Source organism: Nesoenas mayeri, assembly GCF_963082525.1.
Source record: "Nesoenas mayeri genome assembly, chromosome: 3".
NCBI classification, from domain to species: Eukaryota; Metazoa; Chordata; class Aves; order Columbiformes; family Columbidae; genus Nesoenas; species Nesoenas mayeri.
This window is the reverse complement of record NC_137544.1, coordinates 91,401,103-91,428,097: the sequence shown is the minus strand read 5'-3', so window position 1 is coordinate 91,428,097 and position 26,995 is coordinate 91,401,103. Positions and strand designations below refer to the sequence as shown.

Below are 26,995 nucleotides of genomic sequence, written 5' to 3'. Positions count from 1 at the left end.
TTTGACAATGGCCAGGCTTACTGTGAAATTCTACGGAATTTAAATACAATGCATTAAGTACACAGCGAACTTGTTACAAGTTTGAAAGCTGAAACCATGATTCTGCCTTCTACAGCTGGTGAATTCCACAGGAATAAAATCAAACGCAACGAACTTGTAATAAGAAGCCACAACATCTGTTAGAAATATTTTATTCAGACTGGAAGGTACAATCTCTCAGGGTTACATAGTCTAGAGGAAGCAAAAACTGCACCATGTTGAAACGGCATCTATATGATTTTATTGAGTGGAGATGCTTGGCCTGAAATACTCTGATTTAATTTGGATAGTCTTCTGCTTTGACTATACATATATATATATATATATCTTATAAAAACAACAACTTTTGCACAGTCTGTATGGAATCTGCACAAAGAAATACCTTGTCTCTCTTTGCTCCAGTTATCTGCTTTTATATGTAAGCTGCTTCCGGTTCCAGTGTATCCACAGAGGTGCAATAATCAGACCAGCCACATAGCCAAAGGTCGCTCCGAGGGAACAGGAGATGGGCCATACCTGAGGGGAGAACACAAGGTAAAAGCAGATGACAAGGAGAGCCTTTGTGGTTTTTTGTACGTCGTGAGCACAAATTCTCAGTGTAAGCTAGGTACTGAAAGACAGTAGCGTCTTATTCTACTTTAAAGCTTGACATGCTTTCCAAATAATGCCAAAAAGTGTAACAATCATCTTTGTGGACACTAAATGCTGTTGTACAGTTTTTAATTAATATGCATTAAAATGTAACCAGGCTTCTGGCTATTGCAGACTTTAGTTTGATATTCCCAAAACTACGTGAAAAACATTACAGTATTTATATCCCCTAAAGTGTTCAGCTAAGCTGACTTTCTGTTCTGCTGCACACATCTGGAAACCTACAGATGGTGATTTCTCCTTCCAGTCTCTCATGGTGTTCTGAAACTTTTAGAGGTGTGTATAAATGAACTAATATTCAAATAAGGCCAGAGACTGAGATGGATAGAAGGTTTTTCTTTTTTTTTGTCTTGAAAAGTAGGCAAAGGGATCAATTTCCCTCTGGCTGGCAGAAGGGAGGGAATATAAATTTTGAAGCTTACTGAACATCTTGCCCCCAGTTCAGCAAACATGTAGTAAGCCAGTTATGTTAAAGAGAGCTTTAATGATAAACTCTACTTCCTAGTATAAGAACAGGGAAACCTACTCAATACAGCTGACTCACTTTCACAAACCATCTAGTACTGAGGCAAAGAAGTAATGGGATCCCCCCCTCCTTTTTTTTTAATTGGTATTGATTTGCAGGGAGGAGTGGTCAAAACATAACCAGTCTGTCCTCAGATGTAGCTTACATTACCAGTCAACTACATATGGCATTTGATGGAAGTCTCAGTTGTGCTGGTGATTAAAAATATTTATTGTAGAATAAACTGAATTCCCATTCCCCTTCAAAATTTTCCTTTTTTTTTTTTTTAATTTTTAAATTAAGGGGGATAATTCCACCTTCTATAGTACTTGAGACTGAGAAATGCACTAGACATTATTAAAGAAAATATCCACTTCTCAGTGTCTAGCCTTCTTTTCTCCTTCGTTTTGGTTTGCAATTCACGAATATCAAATGAACTTACTGGCACTAATTCCTCCTTTCATTCATTATTCTAGCTCTGATTCTCTGTACTTCATTATTGCTTGGAAAAAATATATTTATTCACATCCTTTGATCACAGGAATTTTAACTAGGAATAAGAGTAATGTATTTTATCCTCAGCTGTTTCATCTTCACATTCCTTAGCATTTGCAGTTTTATATATTATTTGGAGGTCTTAAGGAGTGTAGCAAAGATGACTGTAAACAAGGTGCCTTAGGTACTCTTTATTGACCTTGTTTCATTCTTCCATTTCTGGACATTCTGTCTCTGCGATTTCTTTTTGTTGCTGAATATTTTGGCTGTTGCCTCTCAAACCAAAGACTTGCTTGTTTTCATTCATTTAACAGTGGTATTATAGATCTTCTATAAAAAGCCTTGAGATGCTTTGGTATGGTAAGATATTATGTATATTTAAAACTCACATGAGTTTGTGGCCTTGGCTAAACTTACACTTCAGGTGGATTTTTTCAGCTTTTCAATGAAATGTAATTAAGTTATTTCTAGCATTTTGCTTATTACACATGTCTAAAGGACAAAACAATTAAAAAGCCCCTGCAACCCCAGCTGTTCACTCAGTAACATTCAGTTGCAACAGGAGTCCTACTTTCTTATTCACTGATGAAGTCAAATACCACTCTAATACCCACAAAACTATGGGCAGAGACTTCATAACTCAGTGGTCCTTTTATATCGAATTCTCTGAGTGATCAATTATCCTTCATTAAACTTTACCTACATTAGGTGAATCTGTAGTTGCCTATTTGCTTTTCAGAAGTATAGGTAGACATCGGATGCCAAATTTTTCATGTTCTCTTAATTAGAGAGTCAATATCCCTGATGACCCATTGACCCTGTATCCTTTGCTATTTTGTGTATAGTGGGCAATTGTTGGTACGATTAAAATGATCTCTGACTGTTGTAGCTTCTTTTATCTGATTGAACTACAACTTGGAACATGATTTTTCAACAGTTATGTAAATTTTAGTATTAATTATGCCTCTGTCTGTCTTTAAAATATTCAATTTTTGCTTTGCTTTTTACAAATCATTGTTACCTTACAGAAATTTCAGGCTGTCTCAAACACATGAGTCTCTGACCTCTGAAATCTAACCCTCACCAGCGGCAGCTGGCCAAGACGGGGCAAAGGGAAGAAACTGTAAAACACTCTATGAATGAGACAGAAAATAAGCACCACCTCATCCCTTCTAGTGGCATAGAAGTAGGCCAGGTACTCATTCTTGTTATGCTGGTCAGATGGCCCAAAACAGTTCTGAAGGCAGTTTGATTGGCCTTTTGAAAACTCCATAACTATAGGAGCTAAAAGCCTGGACTTAAGAGCGTTGCTGTCCTTATGCTATTTTCTCTAACCCTCAAGGCAGGGCAAAAAAAGCCTCTAACAAATGAGTAATTAGACTAGTTCTGCACCTTTTATTCTTGACTGCTGGCCTTTAAGCTACATACAGCCAGATGCACCCATGGGTATATCTAAAGCTGCAAGTTATCAAAGATTACAGATTAAGATGTGGCTCTTAAGCACATCAGCTCCACTAAAATAACAGCCCTTGCATATGCTTTGTGTCTGTCTATGAAAGTGGGTTGCTTTATTTTGCATTAGCTTCTGGCCTCATTTTTCTGAGACCAAATCACTTTCCACTGGACCTTTTTAAATGAATTTGACTTGCTTGATTGGTCTGCTTTTGCCCTGTCTTTTATGTCATCTCTTAAACTTGGTTTACCTTCCCTGACTTGGTATGAACTGCCCCTAGGTGATAAAAATCTAAGCAGCTAATATCAATTGTCTGCCTGTTCTAAGAGATTGCATTCTGCTTGTCTGAAGTATGCAACTTGTAATATACTCCTCGTCCCCTGAGAACTATTTAGCGCAGTTTCTCCTACTTTATGCTGAGGAAGCTGACATATCCTACCCCAGTACTGATGTCATGTCTAGGCTGGGTCAGCAGCAGAGGAATAAGATGTTGGGCAACATCATTTAACTGCACTTTTTTTGAGGGGGAAGAAGGATCTGGAGAGAAAAGTGCGGGGAGTGCAGGAGACAGGACAGAACATTCTTCAGGAAACTGTCAGGAAATGCCCTGTTTGTCCCAGCAGCTGGGAAGCATCAGGTACCATCCTCACACCCTAATACAAGAAGAGTTAGCTTACATATCAAAAGCATGCAGAAAAAGGCACTTTTAACAACCTGTATATGATTACTAGGAATCTGAACAGCAGCTTGGCAAAAACAAATCTCCCCCTTCGTGCTTAACAAGCACAAAATTGGTATTTTAAGGGACAGAGCATGACCAGTGGTTAATGCAAAATGATCCTGACTTCTGCTATTTGTTTAAATTTTCTTTTTGCCTTTTCAGCTGGCAGCAGTTGTTAGGACTTAAGAGAGATTTCTTTAGGCTTGCTGAACAGTCACTGCAGAACTGCAAGTTTTCTAGTATATATTAGAACTCATTTTAAGAATAAGGACTCGAAATAGGAATTGCTAACCTTTCAGGACACAGAGGAGCTAGTTTCCTCAGCGCTCTTTAGAACACCTATGAAGTGATGTGAGAATGCTTATTAGCATGTTGCACAGAAAGCAGAGCATGTTGCAGGATCCCAGCAAGGCATCTGGCTCTGCTGTACTATGCATGTAGCTCGTTAAACCAGAATTCTGATTGCATGACAGTTTTGTCATTTATTACAAGTCTGTAACTTGCATCCCATGCAGTGGGAATTACATAGACATTGATAAGGACATAAAGGCCAGATTCTTATAGGTCAAAGGAGCAACACCCTAATGAAGGTCTTAAGGATACTATTAAGTTAACAGCTGACTGCTGGAAGTTTAATTATACAAATGCAAGGCAATCTCCTGTAATTACTTTTTTTCTAGTAAACTGGTCTCCTCCTATAGATTAGTGCTTTTCTCATATTTCTAAACCTGATTTTTTTTGTATGCTTACTATTTCAAAAGACCCATTTCTGACTGTCGATTAGAAAGCTATGTAATAGTTTTTGTTTCACTTTAAAACTGAATAAATGAGCACAATTACTTTCCCTCCCTGTTTCTAACATGCCTTAAATTCCTGTTTAGTCTGTACTGTGTTAAAAATTTCAGTACATGCCTTTAATCTATTTTGGTTGCATGCACATGTTAACTAAAAGTGTCTTATCACATTGTACAGAATGTGTGTGTTGACAAGCACATGCTGAGGAGAAGAAAGTGTGAGTTTTTCAGGCTGGCATTTGTAACTAGAAGTTGGTTTTGTGGATTTGTGATCTAAAGTTATAGCAAGCATAACTGCCTTTGATCTCACCATGAAGGTTTACATTAAGAAAACATATCATTAAATAAACAATGATAACCACACTAACGTGGAACAAGCTTCTACCTCTGTTGAAAAAGACTCAAACACTAGATACTATCCCTTCTACTCATGTAAAGCAACTTCTTTTACAGCAGAACTTTCACAGTAGGTAGTAGATCCGAAAGCAAATACCAGAAAGAAGGAAACACTCTGAGGTGTGTGAGGAATAAATAGTGTGAAAGTTTATAGTCCTATTTCAACTTACTTGAGTAACTACCAAGAACTATACCCAAGATTATCCAGATTATTTTTCTGGTTACAAAAGTCTGAGAGGTATCTCTGCTAATATTTACAGTCATATTGGCTAAATCACATGGCAGTCAATCAACTCATTTGAGTTATATCAGCACTATCTATTATGTTTGCAGCATCCAGTATGAAGTGGGAATACATCAATATCACTTTTCCTTAATGATATGAAAACAACGTAAGCAGAATATTGTTTCAAAGTTACTTTTTATCGTTAGTTACAGGTACTACAGATCAAAATTATGCTACAAAATACCCCAAAACAAATGGATGGGCAGGCATGCACACAGTAAACCCAGGAACATGTTTGAAAAGTCTATTATCAAAACATGGAATAAACCCAGGAACTTCACAATTTCCAAAAGTCATTGCTGTCAAAGGTGAATGGGGTGTCTGGAATACTAGTTCCACCGCCTAGAAAGCATGCTGATAAGGTTTTGCTCTTTAATTATACCATCTTGTTCTGCAACTCAGGTACCTCAGGCTAAGCAGAGAAAGGATGTGTCACAATGTGTCTAGTAACACCCTAGCGATCCTGTTCTGTTTCAGTGGGGGTGTGCTTTAAGGTGCCACTTCTCAGATGACACATGAAGCCAGGATCCTAATCACATGCGGTGATTAAAAGTACACCACCAACTTGAAATAGGCACTCTGAAAAAATTGAGCAACCGTGACAAAGGAAGTTAGTTTCTATTTTTTTGCTACAACTGCCATAACTCACCATAATCCTTGCATACCCACTGCACATCAGAGGGCTAGAGGCAACAAGAAGTGGATGTGCAATTCCTTCGTCTTTTGAACATCACCTAGAATAGCCTTATTCAAATGGTCATAATTAAGTGCTGAAAACTCTTTTAAAAATTGTTTAAGAATTAGATAGTAATCTCAAAACATTGGCAAATTTATTCTACCAGTCTGACACTTGAAAAACATTAATATCTTGCAGATAAGATATTAATATCTTACAGAGTAAGTCTTGAAAAGTTTGGGTGTGTTTGTTTGTTTCTAAAGACAGCAATTTAAATACTGTAGGGACTAACCTGCATTCCTGTAAGGCAACTACCTTAACCTTTGAGATAAGCTTAACTCTGCAGACCTATAGCCAGGAACAAGCACAGAGCAGGGCTCCCAGACTAGCAGAGTGGCAATAGGCATGGCCAAATTATGTTTAAAAGTTACTTTAAGAACAACAGAATAATGAAAACCAATCATCAAGATACCAACTGACTTTCAGCAATACATTTTATACTTCTAACAGAAATGCTTTATGTATTTTTCATTTCCATTCTGAAACATTATTCAGATAATTAATGTCATTTTATTTCCAAACCAACATTCTGTTCCTATTAAGTAATATTTACTTAGCATAAAGATTGTTGTATGCTAAAAAAATGCATTTTACATTATTTTAAGTGTAGACAGGCCCACTAATCTGAGTATCCCCTGTATGCAATATTTTTCAAACATAAACATGGAAAATAAAGTTAAGATTTTCTGAGACATCTGTATTTATCTCAGTTTTGTTGCGTGTCACAAGAGGTATTGTAAAGAACCAGGTTTTCTTTGGTTTATGATACTCTAGGATGAAGTAGCATTTTGATTTTAGCCATTAGCACACAAATTGGAACCTCCTGATGATTCCACACTAAGTTTACTCCATAGAAGTCTGAAGTACTTAACAGTAAAAACAAATTGTAGTGAAAGATATGCAAGACATATTGACATGATTTTCTGATCAGGTAAGATATAGGTAATGGTACTACAAACTTCTCAGCTTCTGCCAATTAATCTCAACCATGATGTAAAGTGATGACTACTATAGAGTTTTTCAGTTCAATTAACACTGCACGAAAAGATGCTAATCCAAATACAACAGCTAAGGACTAGGAAATAGATTAGCAAAAAATGAACCTAGTGTTGCCCTCAATTGCTTTTTCCCTTAAGTAGCAACAAAGTGACATCAGAAGAACTCCCATATGTATCAGTGTGGCAATTCGGACAACAGGTGCCTCACAGAAAAGTGCGGGCTGCTTCATTCAATACTCTTAATGGAATTCCAGCATCCTCAGTTGTCTCTTCCTTCAACCTCTTGTTTGCTTCAGGTGAGTGACAACAGGCCATTTGCATTTGAAGCCATTGCTATAAACAGACTTCACAAAAGTGGCTTTATATACTGCACTCTCTGAACTGGACTACAGTCAATTTAAAAGTAGACTGTGGACACTCTGAAATTGTCAACAGTTTAAAGAAGTGCTAAGTCCTGATGAAGTGGAAAAATAAACCAAGACAGTGCTTTACTTTTTGTGTGAACCTCACTTTATATTAGATTGTTCTAACAGAGCTAAATCAACAGCAATAGCATTTTTAATTCCAAACTTGTAGTGCATTTCTGCACCTGCTGGATGTCAGATGTTTTTGCTAAGTTCTGACATTTCAGGGCCACAAACAGAGCACAAGGGCAGCAGCAGCAACCCTTTGGTGTGCTCTGTTAAGTGAATTTCTCAGCTATTGTTGACGCATCCAAATCTTGTAGTACAAATTTCACCTTGTCTACAACACTCTTTAAAGAACTGTCTGAAGCTAAAGCTACAAATGCATCTGTGTTTCCGTAACTCGTTGTTACACCACAAATACTAACCATAACCAATAGAAACATCAGAACCAGATTTTGCAACAAACGGGCTTAAAGGCCTTAACACTGCTCTCTAAAATTATAATAGTAAGACTTAAACCACATTTTCTGTTCTAGAGCAGAACCATTTCCACTAGAGAGTTTAATTCTTTTTCTTTCAACAAGAAGTCTAAACACTAATAAAACCTGTTCTTATCTCAAAACCTGGTCTGGAGTCCAAACACTAAACTATTCCATTTGAATCCCTTTTTGAATCTGAGAAGAGTAAATCCAAAACTGTAATCCCCAAACTCTCTCCTTTCAGGCTAATAGTAGAAATAGCTGATGTCAAAAGCATGACAACTTAATACGTTATTCAGGCAGATGCCTAGAAGTAACTGGGTTTTGACTGGGCTCTGATTACTTTTAAGCCTACATTAAGATCTACATGATTTTTTTTCAGACCTTGCTTGAGACTTAATCCATCAGTGTTCCCATAAACATACCAGCTGGGTTAGGTTCTATACAAAACACTGACAGGCCATGTCTTTTGGGGATATATATATATATATATATATATATATTTAAATAACCTCTTCCTGCAACTGCATTATATAAAGGTATTTTTATGTTCAATAAATTGGTGGTTAGTTCAGTCACTCAGGAGATAGGCAATCTGCAGTAAAGATTTTCTTCCCAAACTAAGCAGATCTGCAACAACAGCAGAATCCTTTATGAGGGCCATTCTTCTTTCCCCTGCCTTTGGCTGAAGACACCACAGAAAGCACCTCTCCTCTTTCACTGCTACAGTGGAAGAATCGACTATGAGTTTCTGTAATCACCTGATGTCAGGTAGCAAAAGGACTACTCTTGCAAAAAGGGGTTTCATTGCTAGTCCCCAGCGAACTTCTGAAGAACACCAGAAACATCTCTTGGCTCTGAAGATTTCTGAGAGAGCAATGCAGAGCTACTATGTGCAGCTCAACACCTGTGTTGTTGAATCCATACTGATCATTTGGGATAGAAAGGCAAAATATTCATATCAACTCCTGCATGAAGTTCAGTGTTTCCAGAGAACCTGATTCGTACATATCTCAGCTTGCCTAAATTGGGAAGCAGTGTTTCCTGGGCACCTATTGAAAATGCCTGGCCAGGACACTTTTTCCCCTCCCTTCCCCCTTCTTTTATGCCTTCATGACTGATATTTAAGAGATCATCTTCACAAAAATATTAAATTATCAATAGGTGATCGGAAACATCTGAGACTTGGGAACAGTGTCTCTAAGAAACTACTTTAAAGAGGTTCATTTCCGCTTTGAAGATTTGTTACCATTTTGGTGCTTCACTGTGTTGCTTTGCCGAGATAATTTGACTTTTAAAACTGCATTACGTTTTAACAAGAACTTCTTCCATCTCCTTATACAGCAGATCTTTAAAAATTATCACTTAAAACTGCAGTTTTCAAAGATCATTGAAGTGGCAGCCTGCAGGACTCGTAAGTAAACTTCTCTGTGGTTGCTCTTGAATTGGTCACATGATGATTAAAGTAACAACTGAGCAGTTCAGACCCAAAATGGAAAGCAAGATTCTTCCCCCACCCCACTATTTTAAATGCTACAAGGTAAAAGATGGAGACATGGGGATATGGAAAAATGAAGGGAACTTAAGGGAAAGAACATAGCAGCAAATGCTCTGGCTCTAGGCAGAGGAAAATTGCTTTGATGCAGGAATCGATAGTCAGAAGCTCTCCCCTGCCAACTCTGGTATCAGGAGTATGTCAGAAATGAGGGTGGAGATGGTGAAGGAAAAATTTAATGTAGACATACAGTTTTTGCTGCTGCCTGAATTCTCTGGGGCGCATTCATGCCCAGGAACAGCTAGTGACAAGTTATGGTATCTGAAGTTTCTGCAGATGCTTTGCTGATCTGAGGAGTCATATAATATCTTTTTAGATGTCTAAGTATAGATTATAGAGCTTAACTTTGTCAGTCATGTTTGGTTTCTATTAACCTGGAAGAGTTTTCAAACAGAAAAAGCAGCCAGTAAATTACCCAACTTGTGTGTCCTACTATGGGAAGATGGGTGAATGAACAAATAAAGTAAAAATTAACTGTACTTAAAGTATCTGTCATAATCTAGTAGTGTCTTTGTTTTGTTCATCAGAGTCTACGGATTTTTTCCTTATATCATTGGTGCATATAAGGTGAAATTTTTATACACAGCATATCAGCAAACTCTCAGATTTTGGGAATCAAATAAAACCTGCCAGATGTGATGAGCCATCCTACAGTCCTAGCTGAGCAAGAAAAAAAGTGCTTGCCTCTCATTGGAACAGGAAAAGTGAATAACACTTCGCAAGAAGATACGAGATTGCATTTCAATGAATCCCTTGAATTTGGGGTTACATTCATGTCCCCCAAAAATTAACCAGTGCCAATACATACCTATGACGGATTGATGGTGAAACTTCTTGCAAGAGTAAAACCAAGTGGTTTTAGGGAAGAAAACCTGATTTCTTTAGTTAAAGCATCAACCTACTCCTCTATTATTTTTAAATAGAAATTTTAGTATCTCATTACACGGTTGGAAAGAAAGGCTGGTGGCATAAAAGCAAGCTGTTAGCTACTTATGGATGAGAAGAAACTTCTTCTCAGTAAGGGTGACAGAACACTGGAACAGGCTGCCCAGGGAGGTTGTGGAGTCTCCTACTTTGGAGACATTCAAAACCTGCCTGGACACCTTCCTGTGTAACCTCATCTGGGTGTTCCTGCTCCAGCAGGGGGATTGGACTGGATGATCTTTCGAGGTCCCTTCCAATCCCTGACATTCTGTGATTCTGTGTGGTTCTGTGACAAACAACTTCCATTGCAGTTGTAAGCCACAACATCTCTGCAATATCAGAGAGAAAAGTGTATTGCCTGTTACAATGATTCCTGAGAAAAACCTTTGAAACCATCTGCTTAAGAACAGGCCTGGTAGAGACTACTCACCTGAGAGTGTATGAGTTTGGTAACCTGAGGAAAGAAAACCTCCACTGAAGGTTTGGCTAAACACCTCTGTGCTTTTATTAAAGTCTATTCAACCCTTCCACTGCAAATAAAACCAAGTGTCATAATTTTATGGCAACTGCAGACTGTTTAATGGAATCATTTATTCATGCCAACAAAAATATTAAGAACACAGCACTGACACTTGAATTTATAAACACAGATTCTGCAATGCCAGCTTCCCATTTTTTATTGTGCAACTACAAAGCTAAGGCTTGCCTTCCTCTGAAATCAGAAGGTAAGTTTTTTAGTACTGTGCTTTGGCCGCACCATTTCCACAAATCAATCCAAATCCATTTAAAATGCATTCTGTTAAGTGCTTTTAAGGAAGACAGAAGGTAACTAAAGCACTAGGAAAGCATCTTTTCTTCCCTACCCATAAACAATAAAAGCTACCAGACTGAAGGCAGACAATCTTGGAGCCATCTTTATTTCACATTTCTCTTCCTGCTTCTCTAGCTTCTTCTTATCAAAGAACTTACAGCTCTATTTCCTGATAAAATTTCCGTGCAACAGACACTCATAAATCTATAACAAAGCACTTATTAAAAATGGAGGTAAAAATTTTGCATTTCACGGCCTAACACTGTAAGCACAGATGCTTTCAATGACTTTTAAAATGTTTGGCATAACCCTGTAGGAACAGCTTATGAGTAAATCCAATATACCTGTACAGTCTCAGAGCAATTTTGTGTAGCATACATTTCTAGAAAATAAATATTTTCATATTTATGATAAAGGTGTACATACTAACCTGCCAAGGCCGATCCCAATCAAGAGGAATAGGAAATGCTCCAAACCAAGCTCCAAATATACTGCAGATGGTAGTAATTTGTAGATTGCTTTCCCAGATGGAAGTAGCTCTGTAAAAACAGTATGTTACAAGATTTCAACAGCAGAAGCTGCCATGTCAGAATGTCACATCCAGTTTCTCCCAAGATTTTTGAGACTACAAATAGATACAAACATCCATATATTTGATAAATAGCATGCAGGTTTCTCATAAAAGATACGAACTGTAACTAAAATGTAAGTTGCATATTCCAGTTACAATCATAATCTTTCTATACCACACATTCAGTTTGGTTTTTTTTTTTCCCCCTGAGACGTTTACTGCAAAAGCTCGTTTATTTACCTGGAAATGCTCCTAATGAGCTTGAACTACTACTTGACTGAGCAAATTAAAGTATCATGATACTGTGTGCATTGCAGGGAGAAGCAGACATCAAAACACACGTACAGTCACAAAGTATTCTATGGTGTAAACACGTTGCTATTTGATGGCTACGACAACTTGAAATTTAAAATAGAAGTCCACCATGTGAATATTCCAATGCAACTTTCCATCAACTGAAAAGAAACATTGCACATAAATGTAACCTGCATGTTGCAGCCCTTCAGCAACATTGCATCAAACTTCAAGTACACTGGCTGCAGCATAAATCTATTGCACGCTGAAGAACTGTGACATTGCCAATCATGACACACATCGTATCATAAGAGATGTTAATGACTTCAGTTCTCAGTTTATGGCCTTCTACCACTACTGACTTCAAAAGTTTTGGAAATGTTTGGTTTCTTTTGAACAGACAAGCACTCATTGTCCATCATCAACCTACCAAGTGATTGCTTTTATATTCTCAAGCCATGAACATCTGAGTACTTGGTACCAATTGAAAAACAAGAGCAGTGGAAGTTCAGAACACAGTAGAGGACAACTCTGAGACAGAAGAACCAGGTAGAAATCCCCTCCCCAAATCCATAAAGTAAGAGATCTCAATCTTCAGTTTGCTACATCTCAGATTATAAACACAAGCCTAGCTTTAGCTAACAGAACTAAAAAAGATATGCATTTTTATGGCTAAAACTAGAAGGATGTGCTTCACATGTGCTGTTTATGTTGCATGACATGAAAGCTTTAAGCCTACACCTTGTTTTGAAGAGTCTAAAGTTTCTGACTTTATTTCTGAGTACACCTAACTCACTACTGCATTTGCTATTGACCAAACAGCTCACAAGCGTAAAGCAAATATTTTCCATTGTTTGCAAAATAAAGGTCATAAAGATTATAATATTTATGGTGCAACACTGACATTTTGAGCAGAACTATTTATTTTACAATAACACCATCCTTTTAACTTACAACGCTCCATTTCAATTCACAATCCTAACAGCTTGATATATTTTTTAAAGGGAAAGGTCCTGATTTAATTCTGGAACTGTTCAGGAGTCTGCACATAGAAAATGCTTGTAAATTATTTTCAGAAGCTGAATAACTGAGGAGAGAGTGAGGCAGCACAGGGAAGAGAACACTCACACCAGCCTCAAAGCAGCAAAAGAGCCAGCAGAATATGCCAAGGACTGACTGAGGTACATTCGCACTCTGCAAGACATCTTGTCTGGTAAATCTACACACATACTGCTGCACCATATGGAGATATCAGACTGAAACTAAACCAAAACAACAGAATTAGCAAGGCACAGCGCTCTAGTGAAGAACAGCCATTGGCAGTTTTGCAGCCATTTGAGCTGCACCTTCAGCCACTCCAGAGCATGGACACTGCCTACGCAAGTACAACCTGACTTGTCCTCCAACATCATTCTGAAGGAAAAACGTTTTGATTATTCTCTTCACGGAATGTCACCCATTGGAATTTTTGTAGGTATAATTTAGCCCATTAAACGATCACATAAACCCCTCATTTATATGAGGCTAACACCTGCAGAAACATTTATAAACTTTGAGTTTTATAAGTTTCTTTATTTTTAAACTACAAACAAACTACAACTAAGATCATTCTGCAGGAAAAACTAGTAATATTTAAGACAGGTTAAGGTTGGACTCGATGATCTTGAGGGCCTCTTCCAACTGAAATGATTCTACAATAATAAACGTTCTCTAGTGGCACAAAGGCCTTTTAAAGCCCGAAGTAATTATTTACCCCTTTAATACAATAAATTAAGTGCTGCTTTAAATTATGTTTGAATTAAGAGGTTAAGCTAACATTAAAGAATTTACTAAGACAGCTCCTGGATAGACAAGATCTGGAATTTTGGGCTGTGGCAGGACTGAAATAGTAAACAGCACTTAGTATTTGATGACACCTACCTTTACAAAGGACATTTCCAAGTCTGTAAGAGTACACAGTTCACAAACAAGTGATAAAATACATGAAATTAAAACTGGAAGGAGTCCTAAAGTTACGGTTTTATGCTATTTTTTTTGCAAGGTCCAAATAAAATCTATTTCCTACCCAGGTGACCTAATTACTGTTATACCAGAAATTTCAACACCATTATTCAGATTAGTGATTTGAAATAAACAGTCTCCAAAAGGAGCAATAAAAATCAGCAACTGAAAGGTGTTTTTTAAAGGCTTTTATAAAGGAGGCTATTTTAGCCAACAATTACTGAAAAGTCATTTAAAGAATGTCACCTGTTTCCAATAACCCCTCCTGTAGCTTTTATTTCCCTCTGTCTGCTTAGGGCAGCACGATAGCATACGATCAGTGTCACGACATTGGTCACAACACCAGATGTCAGAGTCCAGAGATAGCTGGCATGCCCCCCCTCTTCCCAAAGGCAGAATTAGTGAAAAGAGCCCTATTTACAGCCTGACTTAGAACCAAAGTTTTTATGATGTAGAATACACATACTTACTTTTCTCAAACATTCTATGTTTACATAGACTATAAATGTGTGGGTATGAAAATATTGTTCAGATTTCTTAAAGTAATTAAAAAAAACCTCTATTTGGCCCATTAAGTTGACATTTCTAATTCAAAAGTGCACTCAGTTTGAAAATGTGGAGCATGGGCAATTTTCTGTCTTGTGTTTCATGCAATTGTTTCACGTATACAGAAAAAAACACCCAAGCAAACACTTCCCCTCTCCCCCACCAACAAATTAAGCTTTATAATACCAACAATAAACCTGCAGTGTCACAGCTTACATGTTACCACGAGACAGCACATATAATCTACCTCCTAGAGGCACGGGCACCTAAAGATTGATCTTGCAGTAACCCTTTCAAAACAGATTTTACTAGCAGTGACTTCACTTCCTAGTGCTGCAAGTAGAAGCAGAAAGAGAAGCATCTCTGCAGAAAAAAATAAACACTTTGCAAGATTATCCCCCAAATATTTGTCAGACTGACTCAGTTGTACCATAGCTATTACGATGCAATAGATCACACACGAGTTGTTTGAATGTGACTTTATGAATAGTCCTGTGACAAGATATTATGTGCATCAGTATTTTCACATTAGACCACCTAAAACAGTAAAAAGTTATTGAGAGTAATATCTATGTAATTAGTATCTGTTACTTATTTACATTTGATATCAAGATAAACATTTTTTTCTAAATGTATTTCTCTGTCTTTCTGCAAAAACAATAACACAAGCACATTTTGGTCATATAAATATTGTACAGGCAAATAAGAGTAAGAAAATTAAATGCCAGCGGTTACTGAAGTCTAAACTGTATTCAGCTATTTTTAAAACACATTCCTTTTTCATTCTAAGCTATAAACTTAATCAGACTTTCCAGCTTGCTGTTCCAGTACAATTCAATTTGCTAAAACCTTCTTTCAAGGCAAACAGCTGTGTCAATCTTACCTAACCATCCTTTTCCTCCACTCAACCAGTCCCACCTCATTCCACATAGTTGAGACAACATTTCAATACATCATGTCCACACTCAGCTCACACCTACATGTGAGACGTTCCAACTCAGTCATGAGGTCAAATGAAAAAGCACAGGATTATTTTTAAAAGAGCAGCTTGCTAAAATCCATAAAAATTTTTGCTACCATATTCCTCTTTCATTTAAAAGCCAGTCTAAATAAACATAATTATTAAATAGACATTTTATTCAGATAACGTCATATGGCTCCCTAGTAAGAAGTGTGTACAAGTTGTCACAGCAAAAATGCCAAAACAAGACAACTCTCTTTCCTGCTGAAATAACATTAAGATCTAGTCTGGGAAAGAAATTGACAGGCATTCAAAACCTAACCTGGCACAAAGACATCTGTTGTCAAGCATCTGTTTCTTCAATTCAACTATTATTTCCAGTTGCAAAGCCTCCAAAGATGACTAAGTGAATCAGCAATGATCTGTTTTGGCTAAACAATTCTGCGCTTTTATTAAAGTCTATTCAACCCTTCCACTGCAAATAAAAAACAAACAAACAAACAAAAACCAAACAAGCATAACTGGCTAGAATAAGGATTCAAGATATCTTTCAGTAAGCTGAGAACTGAGATAAACCAAAAGTCAATACCTGGAACTACTACAAAAAGTCTACTTTTCTCCTTCTAGACAGAAGTTTAAACTTTTAGGTGTTTAAACCTATAGTAACTCTATAGGTTAGCAGTGTTATATGACTTCTCTCTTTTGAGATAAGACTTTATCCATATGAACTATTAAAAGCAAATGAATGCTAACATCTTTTTATTAAATCTCAAGCATATTTGGGGCTTCTTTATGTTTCAGCATCCCAGTCCTTCAACAATCCTGTTATTTAGTGAGTGGAAAAAAGGCAGAAGAGAGAGAAAACTTCTGAAAAGTACATTATCCTTGATATAGGCTGATGTCATGGCTGTCACTGAGGTGAAAATGAGGTTAAAAGGCTCATTTTACTTTAAACGTACTCTTGAAAAAAATAATGCTTGAAACCAGCTTTCTTTGAAATTTGAAAAAGAGCATGGGTAAAGATTATATACTTAAGACCACAGTAAATTATATATAATTTTCACCATTATGTTCCAGTTAAAAGTACTGTTAAAATAGTGCTTGTTTTGGCTCCTTATTCCTACTTTTAAAACTGTATTTACGAAGGTACTATTGGGTGATGTGTGAGATTCTCCCTGTACAGAGCAGTTTCAGGTCTCCTCTTTGTTTGACAACCACTATACCGGACTGCACAATGGTTTTACACAGTAAAATGTGCATTTGAAACTTTACTTTCTTCAAACACATATAAAGTGAGATTTAGTGTCTGGACACCAAAAAGAAAAAGCCAGTTTTCTGAATCAATGTCTCTAAAATAAAGAACAATTTTCTTTGTCAGAAAAGCTTTCATAAGCTTCCAATTACAAATATGAAAAATACCCATAATTCAGAAGTTTCCTTTCTTTACAAAAAATTCCATGATATATTGTTTACATCAATTCCATCCATTTCTATTCTGGTCAAATAAGAAACTTTAGAATAGAACTTACCCATTTTTACTAAATACCCGTATCCACGCTTGTATGTTTGGTCCCAGCATACACAAGCATTGTAAAGTAGTAAAGGTAGACAGGAGAACTGCAAACAAAAATGTCTCAGTCACTGACCTACAAAGAAGGAATATTACAAAATTAAGTGAGGTAGTTACTAATTTTGTAAGAGTTCCAAGATTTAGGAAAAAAAACCCAAACAACACCTCCACGTCAACTTGTGAACACATGCATGCTTTCTTAAACCTCACACATAAGAAAAAAAATATTTTCCTCTTACTCTGCAGAATAATAAAGATGGAAAGAATTCTGGTGTCTGTTATCTCAAAGACCAAAATGCAGTAATTATTTTAAATGTCTGATACCTGTAGCATTTTTAAAAACACAGGTGCACCTCATACAGAACATTAGTTCTGAACTGAAGTTCACCTGAATATTTACTGCATTATTCCATTTGTTTTTCTGGTTTGATGTTGTGAAAGCAACCATGAAATCAAACTACATGGTGCCATTGTTATTTGGTAACTTAGTATCTCTCTCAGAGACACCTGGCTGCTTCAAGTCTCTCCTTTTTATTTTTTTTTTTCTTTTTTAATCATTCCTAAAATTTAAAATGCTAATATAAGAAGGATGAAAAATATGCAAGATGTGTCTTTTAGAATCTTACAGGGGAAATGACTAAATGAAACTTGGAAAAATGTTTGTACCCATATGTTTAACATAGATATTGAAGTAAAAGGAGTTGTTTGTAACTGTCTTGAACAACACATGTCCAAATACTGTGTCCAGTTCTGGGCCCCTCAGTTCCAGAAGGACAGGGAACTGCTGGAGAGAGTCCAGTGCAGGGCAACAGAGATGATTAAGGGAGTGGAGCATCTCCCTTATGAGGAAAGGCTGAGGGAGCTGGGGCTCTTTAGCTTGGAGGAGACTGAGGGGTGACCTCATTAATGTTTATAAATATGTAAAGGGTGAGTGTCAAGGGGATGGAGCCAGGCTCTTCTCGGTGACAACCAATGATAGGACAAGGGGCAAAGGGTGCGAACTGGAACACAGGAGGTTCCACTTAAATTTGAGAAGAAACTTCTCAGTGAGGGTGACAGACACTGGAACAGGCTGCCCAGAGGGGTTGTGGAGTCTCCTTCTCTGGAGACATTCAAAACACGCCGGGACACATTCCTGTGTAACCTCATCTGGGTGTTCCTGCTCCGGCAGGGGGACTGGACTAGATGATCTTTCAAGGTCCCTTCCAACCCCTGACATTCTGCGATTCTGTGTGTGATTCTGTGAAATTTTAAGAGCCAGCATCCAGAAAAGAACACACCTCCCCCCCGCCCCTGACAAACAAACAAACAAAAAAACAACCTGAAACCAAACAACCAATAAACACACAACAAATAAACCCCAAACGCCAGCACAGCCACCCTTCTTCCCCCAGCCAGGAGCTTATCCTTTAACTTTCAATGTGCCGGGAGATGTATTAGTACTTATACCAATATCTGTAAGGAGAACTGCCCCTTAAAATGTTTAGGGAAAGAAGGGTCTTCTGACTTACTCTATGAGAGGTGCTCCATAAAGAACAATAATCGCATGAAACAGTATGCAAGACATGAAAAAGTATACACAGCATTTTAGAAATCTGGATATCTAAAAAAGAGCAATAAAATATCAGAATATTTTTTCAAAATAAAAGAGAACATAAGTAGCATACATAGTCTATACCTTATCAGTAGCATTGTAGTCTACCTATTTCTTTAATTTCAGCTACAGCACAGTATGATAATAGCATGGCATATTTCAAAACAGTTATCCCTATGCTTAATACTTTAAATAATTAACTAAAAATGATCATATTCCATCTATTTTTTTCATGCATTCCAGTATAGTAAAGCAAATATACAAAAGATACAACTGGAAATGACAAGATAATCATAGATAATTTTATTGTGTATTTTTACATTTCTGTTTTACATCTGAGTGTTATGTCCATTCTTTAAAAGGCAACATTCACAGAAAGTAAAAAAATATTTAAAGCAAGAAAAAATGAAATATTAAAAAAAAGACATTCAGAAACAAAGGTAACACTTAAAATTACATTAAATAAAAAACACATTTTGAACTTGGCACCTTAAATTCTAAATCCGTTTGAGAAATGTCCATGACTTTCTATAAACCTGCAAAACACATACAGTTTTCTCTGAATTTAAATAACTGTTTCTGGGTACTCACTATACCACGTAGAAGTATAGCCACTTGATAAACAGTTCTGGTTAGATCTGTTCTGATCAGGTCACCAATGGAAATTCATAATTTCACTTGGGTACTTTTTTTTAATATTTATCCCTCATGCTAGGCTGGGATGAAATCTCACACAGAACACAAAGCCTGCTTCATTTTTAAAGCACAGATGACACCTGTTTTCCATAATGACTTTGTGTATTTTACATCCCACTCAGTCAGTAAAACACGTAAAAGCTTTGTAGACTAAGATACTGCTTTCAGGGATGTTTGCTTGGATGTTTAAGAATCGCCACATCAGAGCACTGAATCTTGCCTGACTCAGCAAGCTGGGAGTGTAAAACTATCCCCCTTGACTTCAGAACGCTGCTTCTGAACAAGTTGTGCACCGCTCCAAATTTGCTGTTTTCAAACATAATTCATTTGGATTAATACCTTTAATGTGTTACAAACTGAAACTACAAAGATTTATCTCAGATTTAGATAGTTCTGTATGCAAATTTCATCACTCAAGGAAATGTGGCCATTTAAATACTTTAATGTCATTTTTTAAGATTTATAAACTTGGTTTAAATTTTAATGAGCTCGTCTCTCTCTTATGTCTCAAATTCTAAAAAATATTTCTCTTCCTTTAAAGTTATTAGAAACTTATAACTACATGTGAGAAAAATGTTTCTTCATAACACTGAAAGTCAGGTCTGGACTATTAAATGAGTTCTTTGCCCATTCAATTTTGCTGATTTTTTTGCCACCGTGCAAATTGTTGGAAGATCAATAGCTGGTACTACAAACAACAATATATTGACAGGAAAAAGCAAACGCTCAGAATTGCTCACTGAACAGGTTATTTACAAGTAGAGGAAGTTTAACGTCACAAAAATATTGGAAAACTTATTTCAAAAGGTGCTACATACAGCTGATTCATAAAAAAACAAGAATTAACCACCAAAAATTGTCTGCTTTCTTTCTTATTTGATTATTTCAGTGAAATAATTTGCTTCCCTTCTGTATTGTCTGCTAGCAATTTAAGAATAAAATTCTTACCTTGTGAGCAAACGAAATTCTCTTAGGAGACAGATTTGGTTTAAGGACTAAGTGCAAGATTATATTCAGGGTACTAACACAAACAGAACAAACACACAGCCACGCAAGGTGTGTGCCCAGAACTGTGAATCCATCCCAGAAGAAAGGTGGAACAACCGCTGTCAGAATAACTGAAAAAACACAGAGGAGGTTGGCAGCCAAGAGCCTCCTTATTTCTGCTTCTTTCATGGTGTTCCCTCTTCACCAGCCACCTGCAAGACAGCGAGTCGTGCCTGTTACTAGAACAGTACAAATGCTACAGGAGAAGATTTTTTTTTTCCTAGACACAACACACAGAGCTCTGAGCTTACTTTGGGGTGAAAGTGATTATTTTCATAGAATAACAGCATGTCCTGAGTTGGAAGGGACCCACAAGGATCATCGAGTCCAACTCCTGTCCCTGCATGTGACAACCCCACAGTTCACACCATGTGTCTGAGGGCTTGTCCAGTCTCTTCTTGAACACTGTCAGGCTTGGGGCCGTGACACCTCCCTGGGGAGCCTGTTACTGACCCTCCCCTGGCACATCCTCCTGCCATTCCCTCGGGTTCTGTCATTAGTCAGTAAAGAGAAGAGTTCGGCGCCTGCTCTTCCTCCTCCCCTTGTGAGGAAGCTGTAGACCGCAGAAAAACGTCATTCTTTTATAAATTAGCCCCAAACCCAGGGACGCAGCAGCGCTACGCTCCGAGCACTGGGCCCCGGCCCCCTCAGAGCAGCGGGGGCGCTCCCCGACTCAGCCCCCGCCGGCCCCGGGCCTTCCCAGCCGCTCCCTCCGCAGCCCGGGGACAGCGGCGGGGCGGCCTCCTGACACCTGTCGCGGGTCGGGGCGCGGGTGTGAGGTTGGGAGGGCGGAGGGTGGATGAGGAGCCGGTTCCGTCTCTTACCGCAGCGTCGCCGCCGCGGTGCGCGCGCGGGGCCGCCCGGCAACGGAAACCGGCGGCGCCCAGCGGTCAGTTCCGGGGCGGTCCCGGAAGAGGCTGTTTGTTGTGTTTGGGGCCGCCATGGTGTGCGAGAAGTGTGAGTGGGCTGGGGGTCCTCTGCTCCTGGGGGTACCGGCCGTCTCTTGAGCTGAGCAGCAGCCCCGGGCCTGGGCCGTGTGGGGCGGGCCGTGGGTGGCGGGTGGGGAAAGGCCCGTGTGAGGGCTGGCGTTCTCCTGGGGTCCGCGCTTGTCGCGAGTGTTAAGGCCGCGTAGATTTAATTCTTTGCCTTTGCAATGTCTGCTTACGTAGGTGAGAAGAAGCTCGGGACGGTCATCACTCCCGATACGTGGAAAGATGGTGCAAGAAACACGACAGGTGATCTTGGGGAGGTTTAACACTCGCTTTGCAGGTGTTTTAAAGTTGGTCACCTTGAGCTGTCTTATGATATTGAGGCTAAAATTTGAAATAGTTACTCAGGTTCATTTTTAACCTTGTATTTTCCTTCCCATGGTAGTTCCACGCATTGGGAATTTATTTACCCTGAGCTCTTCAGTATTGAACTTGCCTGTTTTTTTTCTCCTTGTGTGGAATGATACACAAACAGAGCGCAGTGTAAAGTATTCTGTTGTCTTGTGCTTCTGTGCTGTATGTTTTATCTCTCTTTGCGACTTTATTTGCACGCTTATAAAAACTGTAAACTGAGCTTTTTAAAGTATGCTTGGAACTGGGAAGCTTACTGGTTTGTGATTCTGTTCTTGTTGTAGAAAGCGGTGGTCGCAAGTTAAATGAAAACAAGGCATTGACCTCAAAGAAAGCAAGGTTAGCATTTAGTACTGATTTTGGCTAAAAAAGTTAGTTTGCTGTAACTGAGGCCTGTTTGCTGCATATCTGGGCATCTACTCAGAACTTGTCCAAAATACACGTTTTTAAAAAAGAGATAATTCTGAGGTGGTTATGACATTTGTTTAGTTGGTAAAAGTATGTCAAAACATATTTAATGGGTACTTTTTGCTGAATTGTAAGCGTGGGCAACTATTTTACTGCAACTCTCACCAAAACTGCTAGAGGTTGATGCTTTTGTTAGGAGTCTCCTTCTCTGGAGACATTCAGACCCTATCTGGACACATTCCTGTGCCATCTGCTCTGAGTGAACCTGCTTTGGCAGGTGAATTGGACTAAATGATGTCCAGAGGTCCCCTCCAACCTTAACGATTCCAAGGTGAGCCAGAAAGGCTTATTTTATGTGCTAAGGTTGCCAGTACAATCTCTTGAGCATTTCCTTAATCTCCAGGGGATGTTCTGTTATGCAAGGGGGCATGGTGCTGCTGGAAGATGTTTAAGTTCTAGTGTCTTAATAAAAAGACACATTTTTAGTTCTGCTTTTGTTAAGTTTTTCTCCATAATGCAAGAAATCTCTCTTAATGGAGAAAGTAGGAGCTTTCCTGTAGACTTTGGGTAGCCTATTAGAAATAATCTTTGTACGTCTCTTTTCTCAGTTATAGTTTTTGCTGGGGTTTCTGCCTGTGCCCTCTGGCTCAGACATTTTAAGGCAAGGCAGAGGAAATACTTTATTTCAAGGTGCATAAATAAAATACTTTTATTTTTTCCCAGGTTTGATCCTTATGGAAAGAACAAATTTGCAATATGTCGGATTTGTAAGAGTTCTGTCCATCAGCCAGGCTCCCACTATTGTCAAGGATGTGCCTATAAAAAAGGTGAGTTTCACTGAGTACCAAATTACCCCAGTTTGGTTTGAAATTAAAGAGCAAGTGGAACTCTTGAATTTGTTTTGCCTTGCAAAGAGAAGGCTAAGATGAATTTTAGTTGCTATCCTTAACTACGAATGGGAAAGCATAGAGAAGATGGAGTCAGACTCTTCTGAGGTGCAAAGTAATAGAATAAGAGGAAATGTACACAGGTTAGAACATGGAAAATTCTAATTGCATACACGGAAAGCAGTTTTTACCATGAGGGTGGTAAAATGGAGAAACAGGGACCCAGAGAGGTTGTGGAGTGTCTATAGGGGGTAGTCAGAGCTTGACTTGAAAAGCCCTGAGCCACCCCCATCCAAGTTGGCTGTGGTTTTGAGTGTGGCAGGGAGAGGGTAGAGGCTGCTGGAGATCCCCTCCAACCTAAGTCATCTATGATTCTGCTGCTTTTAAAATGTATCTAGTATTTAAAGTCGTAGGACTGGAAGGATAGTTGTAAGCTTAATCCTGGCAATTGCATAGAAAACTGTTATCTAGCAAGTTTGATCTTTCTGTTTTGTTAGGTTTTTTTTGGTTTTGTTTTTGTTTTTTTAATGAGATTTTGGAAAACTCAGTTGCTTGTTGCAGTCCCTCTTCTGCGCCCCTCCCCCCAAAAAAGAAAAAAACAAAACAAAAATTCACCAACACCACCTGCCCCAAAGCCCACAAAGGCTAGCTTAAGGAAAGAAGAATACCCGCAGAATAAAAGGCAAACAGAAAAAGATAAACAGAGTTTTAAAAGCAATTAAGAAACAGTCACTGAAGGGAAATTGTGCTCATGGTTGTCTTTGTGCCTGCATCTATTCTTATGCATTCAGTATCTTAAGCCATTGAAAGGTTAATTTCTTTAAAAAGAGTCTCTGGTCCAGTTATGAAGTACTTGATGCCTTGTAAGTCAAGCCTGTCTTAAGTTGAAACTGACAAATGAAAAAGATACAATTGTCCCTAGAAAGCAAGATACTGCACTGTGCAGCACATAATATATAAAATGTTCCTGTACATGAGTTATATATGAATGACTGCACTGAAATTCTGCTTTTATGTGGAAGCTTTCTATCTTCCCATATTCATAACAGTCTTCAGTATTGTTAAAAACTGTTCAAAAATTTTGGAGGGGGAAAAAAAGAATCAATTTCAAGCAAATTTCATGAAGAGCCTTAAGGATATAAAACTTTTAATAGTCTTGTGGTTTTGAGCAGATAAACAAAAGGACTCAAATTTGTAATTCCTGGGGCAGGGGGGAAAAAGTAACGCGAAGTCGGTTACATTGTTGATACCAAGGAATCCACACAGCACCCAGACATGGGGCGGAGCAATTGCTACATGTAGAGCTACAGCTAACCAGTAGTAAGTTTTGTTTATGAAATGTCTTTTAATTGTTCTATAAATGCGCACCATGTCACTGAGCCAGCTATTTAGCAGCCCGCTGTAGGAGAGTGGCCTTTTCTAGCTGCTACATGCTCACCAGATGGCTGCCTGAATCCCAGATGGTAGAATCTTGTTCTCAAACTTATGGTTGGTTTGGGTGGGCTTCAGGATTTCATCTTTGTCTGTTTGTGTATCCTTGCAGATTGAATTTGCTTTCTTTGTAAAACTCAGAATTTTAAGTCCTTTAGACTCTAATTCTGGCCACCAAAGATGTGGCTGGGGCATGCTTCTTGAAGCAAATGCAACCATATGGCTTAGTGCTTCCACTGTTGCATGTTTGAAATTGAGAGGCAATCTAAAGTTAATACTTCTCAATTTAGACCTGAAGTGAACAGCCTGTGAGCTGGATTTTGCTCTCCAAAGTAACTCATGTGACATGTTCCCTGCTGTTCCCTTTCCTAATGGATTCTTAGATATGTGTCCAGTTCTGATATGTGTCCAGTTCTGATGTCAATATATGACAGCACATGATATAGTTAACAGGAATAGTTGCCACTTGACATTTTTATTATCTGCTGATGAATGATCTTGTAAAAAGAGATGTGGCCCTAGCAAACAGAAGATTTAGCACCTTTCTGCTTTAGGAGGAGAGGGAAACCTTGATACAAACCCCTCTGCCCTTACCAAACTTGTGCTCTTTTTGCTGCTCTAGTTTTCTGACTTGCCATTCTTTGGGTTTAGGTCAAAGTTCTCTGGGACATCTGTGGTCATCTTCACATCAACTCTCTTGTATTCTTGGTGTCCATTGTTTCTCACTTCTACTGGTATATGAATAGCTTAATTCTATGAAACTGTATTTATTCTCAACTTTCTCAATTGTCCGAAGCTGCCAACCTGTTAATCTTCTATTTAACACACAGTTTGTTGATGACTGTTTTCTTAGCCTAGCAATTTTGTGTCCTTCTTGGGCCTCAGTTTGGCTACAGGATTTACAGAGTTTAATAATATCACATTTTTACCTGTTTGCTACATGGGAGCCTTCCCTGGCTCTCTTCCAATATTCCAGCAAATTGCAGAGGCTTTGGGCAATGTTGTGAGTCATAATGCTCTCAAAATAGAGGTGTGGGGTTTTTTGTTGTTGTGGGTTTGGTTTTTGTTTTTGTTTTTGAAGTGGCGGTATTACACATGTGCTGCAAATGCTAATTTGCGTTAGGAGTCATTAAATCTGAATTTGCAATATCTGGTGAGAAAATGCACAGATTGTCACTGAGAGCTCATTTGAAGAATTTTTTGAAAATGATCTCTACAAAAACATAGAAACTATGTTTTTGAAGAAAACCTTTCATTGTTTTGAAAATAATTTACACACCCTTTGTGTACTTACAGGCATCTGCTCAATGTGTGGCAAGAAGGTCTTGGATACAAAGAACTACAAGCAAACTTCTGTCTAATTGTATTGACTAGTCTTCTTATGAACTTCTGTGTCTTTGTACAGTAACTTTTCTCTAAAATAATTTGTGAATATTACTTTCTGGAAGATAATACCTTTACTTGGAATGACAGGGGAGATAAAAACAGCCTGATTGTTTGCCTAGAAATGTACATAATATTTTTGTTGTTTTGTCACTAAGGTTAATTGATATTTAAAGCCAATGGTTTGTAGCAACTGATACAGTTCAAAGTGGATGAGAAGATCCTAGTGGACAGGTTGAAAGTATGTTACCATCATAACACAGATCTTTGATACTAACACTTTTATTCTTTTGCTGTATCTTGAGTCTTCTGCTTGTCTGATGTATAAAATATGAGCTTGTATCATCTCATTAAAGTAGTACCTTCTTTTAGTTCTATGCTTATAGGTATTTATAATTACTCTCACCCCAAACTATTACATCCTCCCATCTAAATATTGCTCTTCAAATTTTAATGCAATTGTCCTGTTAGATTTTGTTTCTGTCTCCAGTAGATTTGGTTAAATCACAAATTGTTAAACTATGGAAACCTGGAGCTTTACTCTACCACTTCTCTCTTTGGCGTTAAGACTGATGAGCTGCTCCCCTGTGAGCCTCTGAGGAGACTTAACATACGGCATGTGGTGGCCCAAGGCAATAAAATAATGAGCATCAATTTCTAATGCTAGATTTCAGTCTCATCATTTGCTAAGTTAGTCTGGCTTTTAAATACTTGGTTTGAAACTGGCTCTTGAATTCTATGATGTAATTGCTTTATATGCGTGTTGAATTTGAAAGATCAAAAGAGGCTGCCTTCTCTTCAGTGTTGGTTTGATATACAACTCGAAGTGAGCCTCTCTGAACATTGGAGGCTGAGCGGTGGCTCTGCATTTCTTTTGTCCTTTGGTTCATTTCTACATAAGAAAGCAATTACAAAGTGTTCACTGTGCATGCATTCTAAGGCACAAGAATCATACTCTTAATCCATGGTGGGGTATTAACTAGACCTGTTTAAGTGTTTACTCCTTCCAGCAGTCT

General features: G+C 38.2%; 2 protein-coding genes across 4 annotated transcripts; one reads left to right on the top strand and one right to left on the bottom strand.

The window, feature by feature from the left end:
* Positions 1–184: 184 nt before the first annotated feature.
* Positions 185–21,392, bottom strand: PIGF (phosphatidylinositol glycan anchor biosynthesis class F). 3 transcript variants are annotated; one of them, XM_080342792.1, is made up of 6 exons: positions 21,355–21,392; positions 20,432–20,682; positions 18,705–18,796; positions 17,153–17,269; positions 11,681–11,789; positions 185–555 (listed from the first exon to the last, which is right to left on the bottom strand). In XM_080342792.1, the coding sequence occupies exons 2-6, from the start codon at positions 20,657–20,659 to the stop codon at positions 442–444; spliced, it is 660 nt and encodes a 219-aa protein (XP_080198918.1). In that variant the 5' UTR covers positions 20,660–20,682; positions 21,355–21,392; the 3' UTR covers positions 185–441. The 3 variants fall into 3 exon arrangements, with proteins under 3 accessions (XP_080198918.1, XP_080198917.1, XP_080198919.1); XM_080342791.1 differs by lacking the exon at positions 21,355–21,392 and adding an exon at positions 20,984–21,048; XM_080342793.1 differs by lacking the exon at positions 21,355–21,392 and adding an exon at positions 20,782–20,873.
* Positions 21,380–26,350, top strand: CRIPT (CXXC repeat containing interactor of PDZ3 domain). The gene is made up of 5 exons (XM_080342794.1): positions 21,380–21,487; positions 21,700–21,765; positions 22,155–22,209; positions 23,002–23,105; positions 25,893–26,350. Exons 1-5 carry the CDS (start codon positions 21,472–21,474, stop codon positions 25,955–25,957), a joined length of 306 nt encoding a protein of 101 aa, XP_080198920.1. The 5' UTR covers positions 21,380–21,471; the 3' UTR covers positions 25,958–26,350.
* Positions 26,351–26,995: the final 645 nt, after the last annotated feature.

Coding starts and splice junctions, on each gene's coding strand:
- PIGF (XM_080342792.1), bottom strand. CDS start 20,659: ATGAAAGAAGCAGAAATAAGGAGGCTCTTGGCTGCCAACCTCCTCTGT. Junction 18,797..20,431: donor GAATTTCGTTTGCTCACAAG/GTAAGAATTTTA, acceptor GCTCTTTTTTAG/ATATCCAGATTTCTAAAATG. Junction 17,270..18,704: donor TATGGAGCACCTCTCATAGA/GTAAGTCAGAAG, acceptor CCTTCTTTGTAG/GTCAGTGACTGAGACATTTT.
- CRIPT (XM_080342794.1), top strand. Junction 21,766..22,154: donor TGGTGCAAGAAACACGACAG/GTGATCTTGGGG, acceptor TTCTTGTTGTAG/AAAGCGGTGGTCGCAAGTTA. Junction 23,106..25,892: donor AGGATGTGCCTATAAAAAAG/GTGAGTTTCACT, acceptor GTGTACTTACAG/GCATCTGCTCAATGTGTGGC.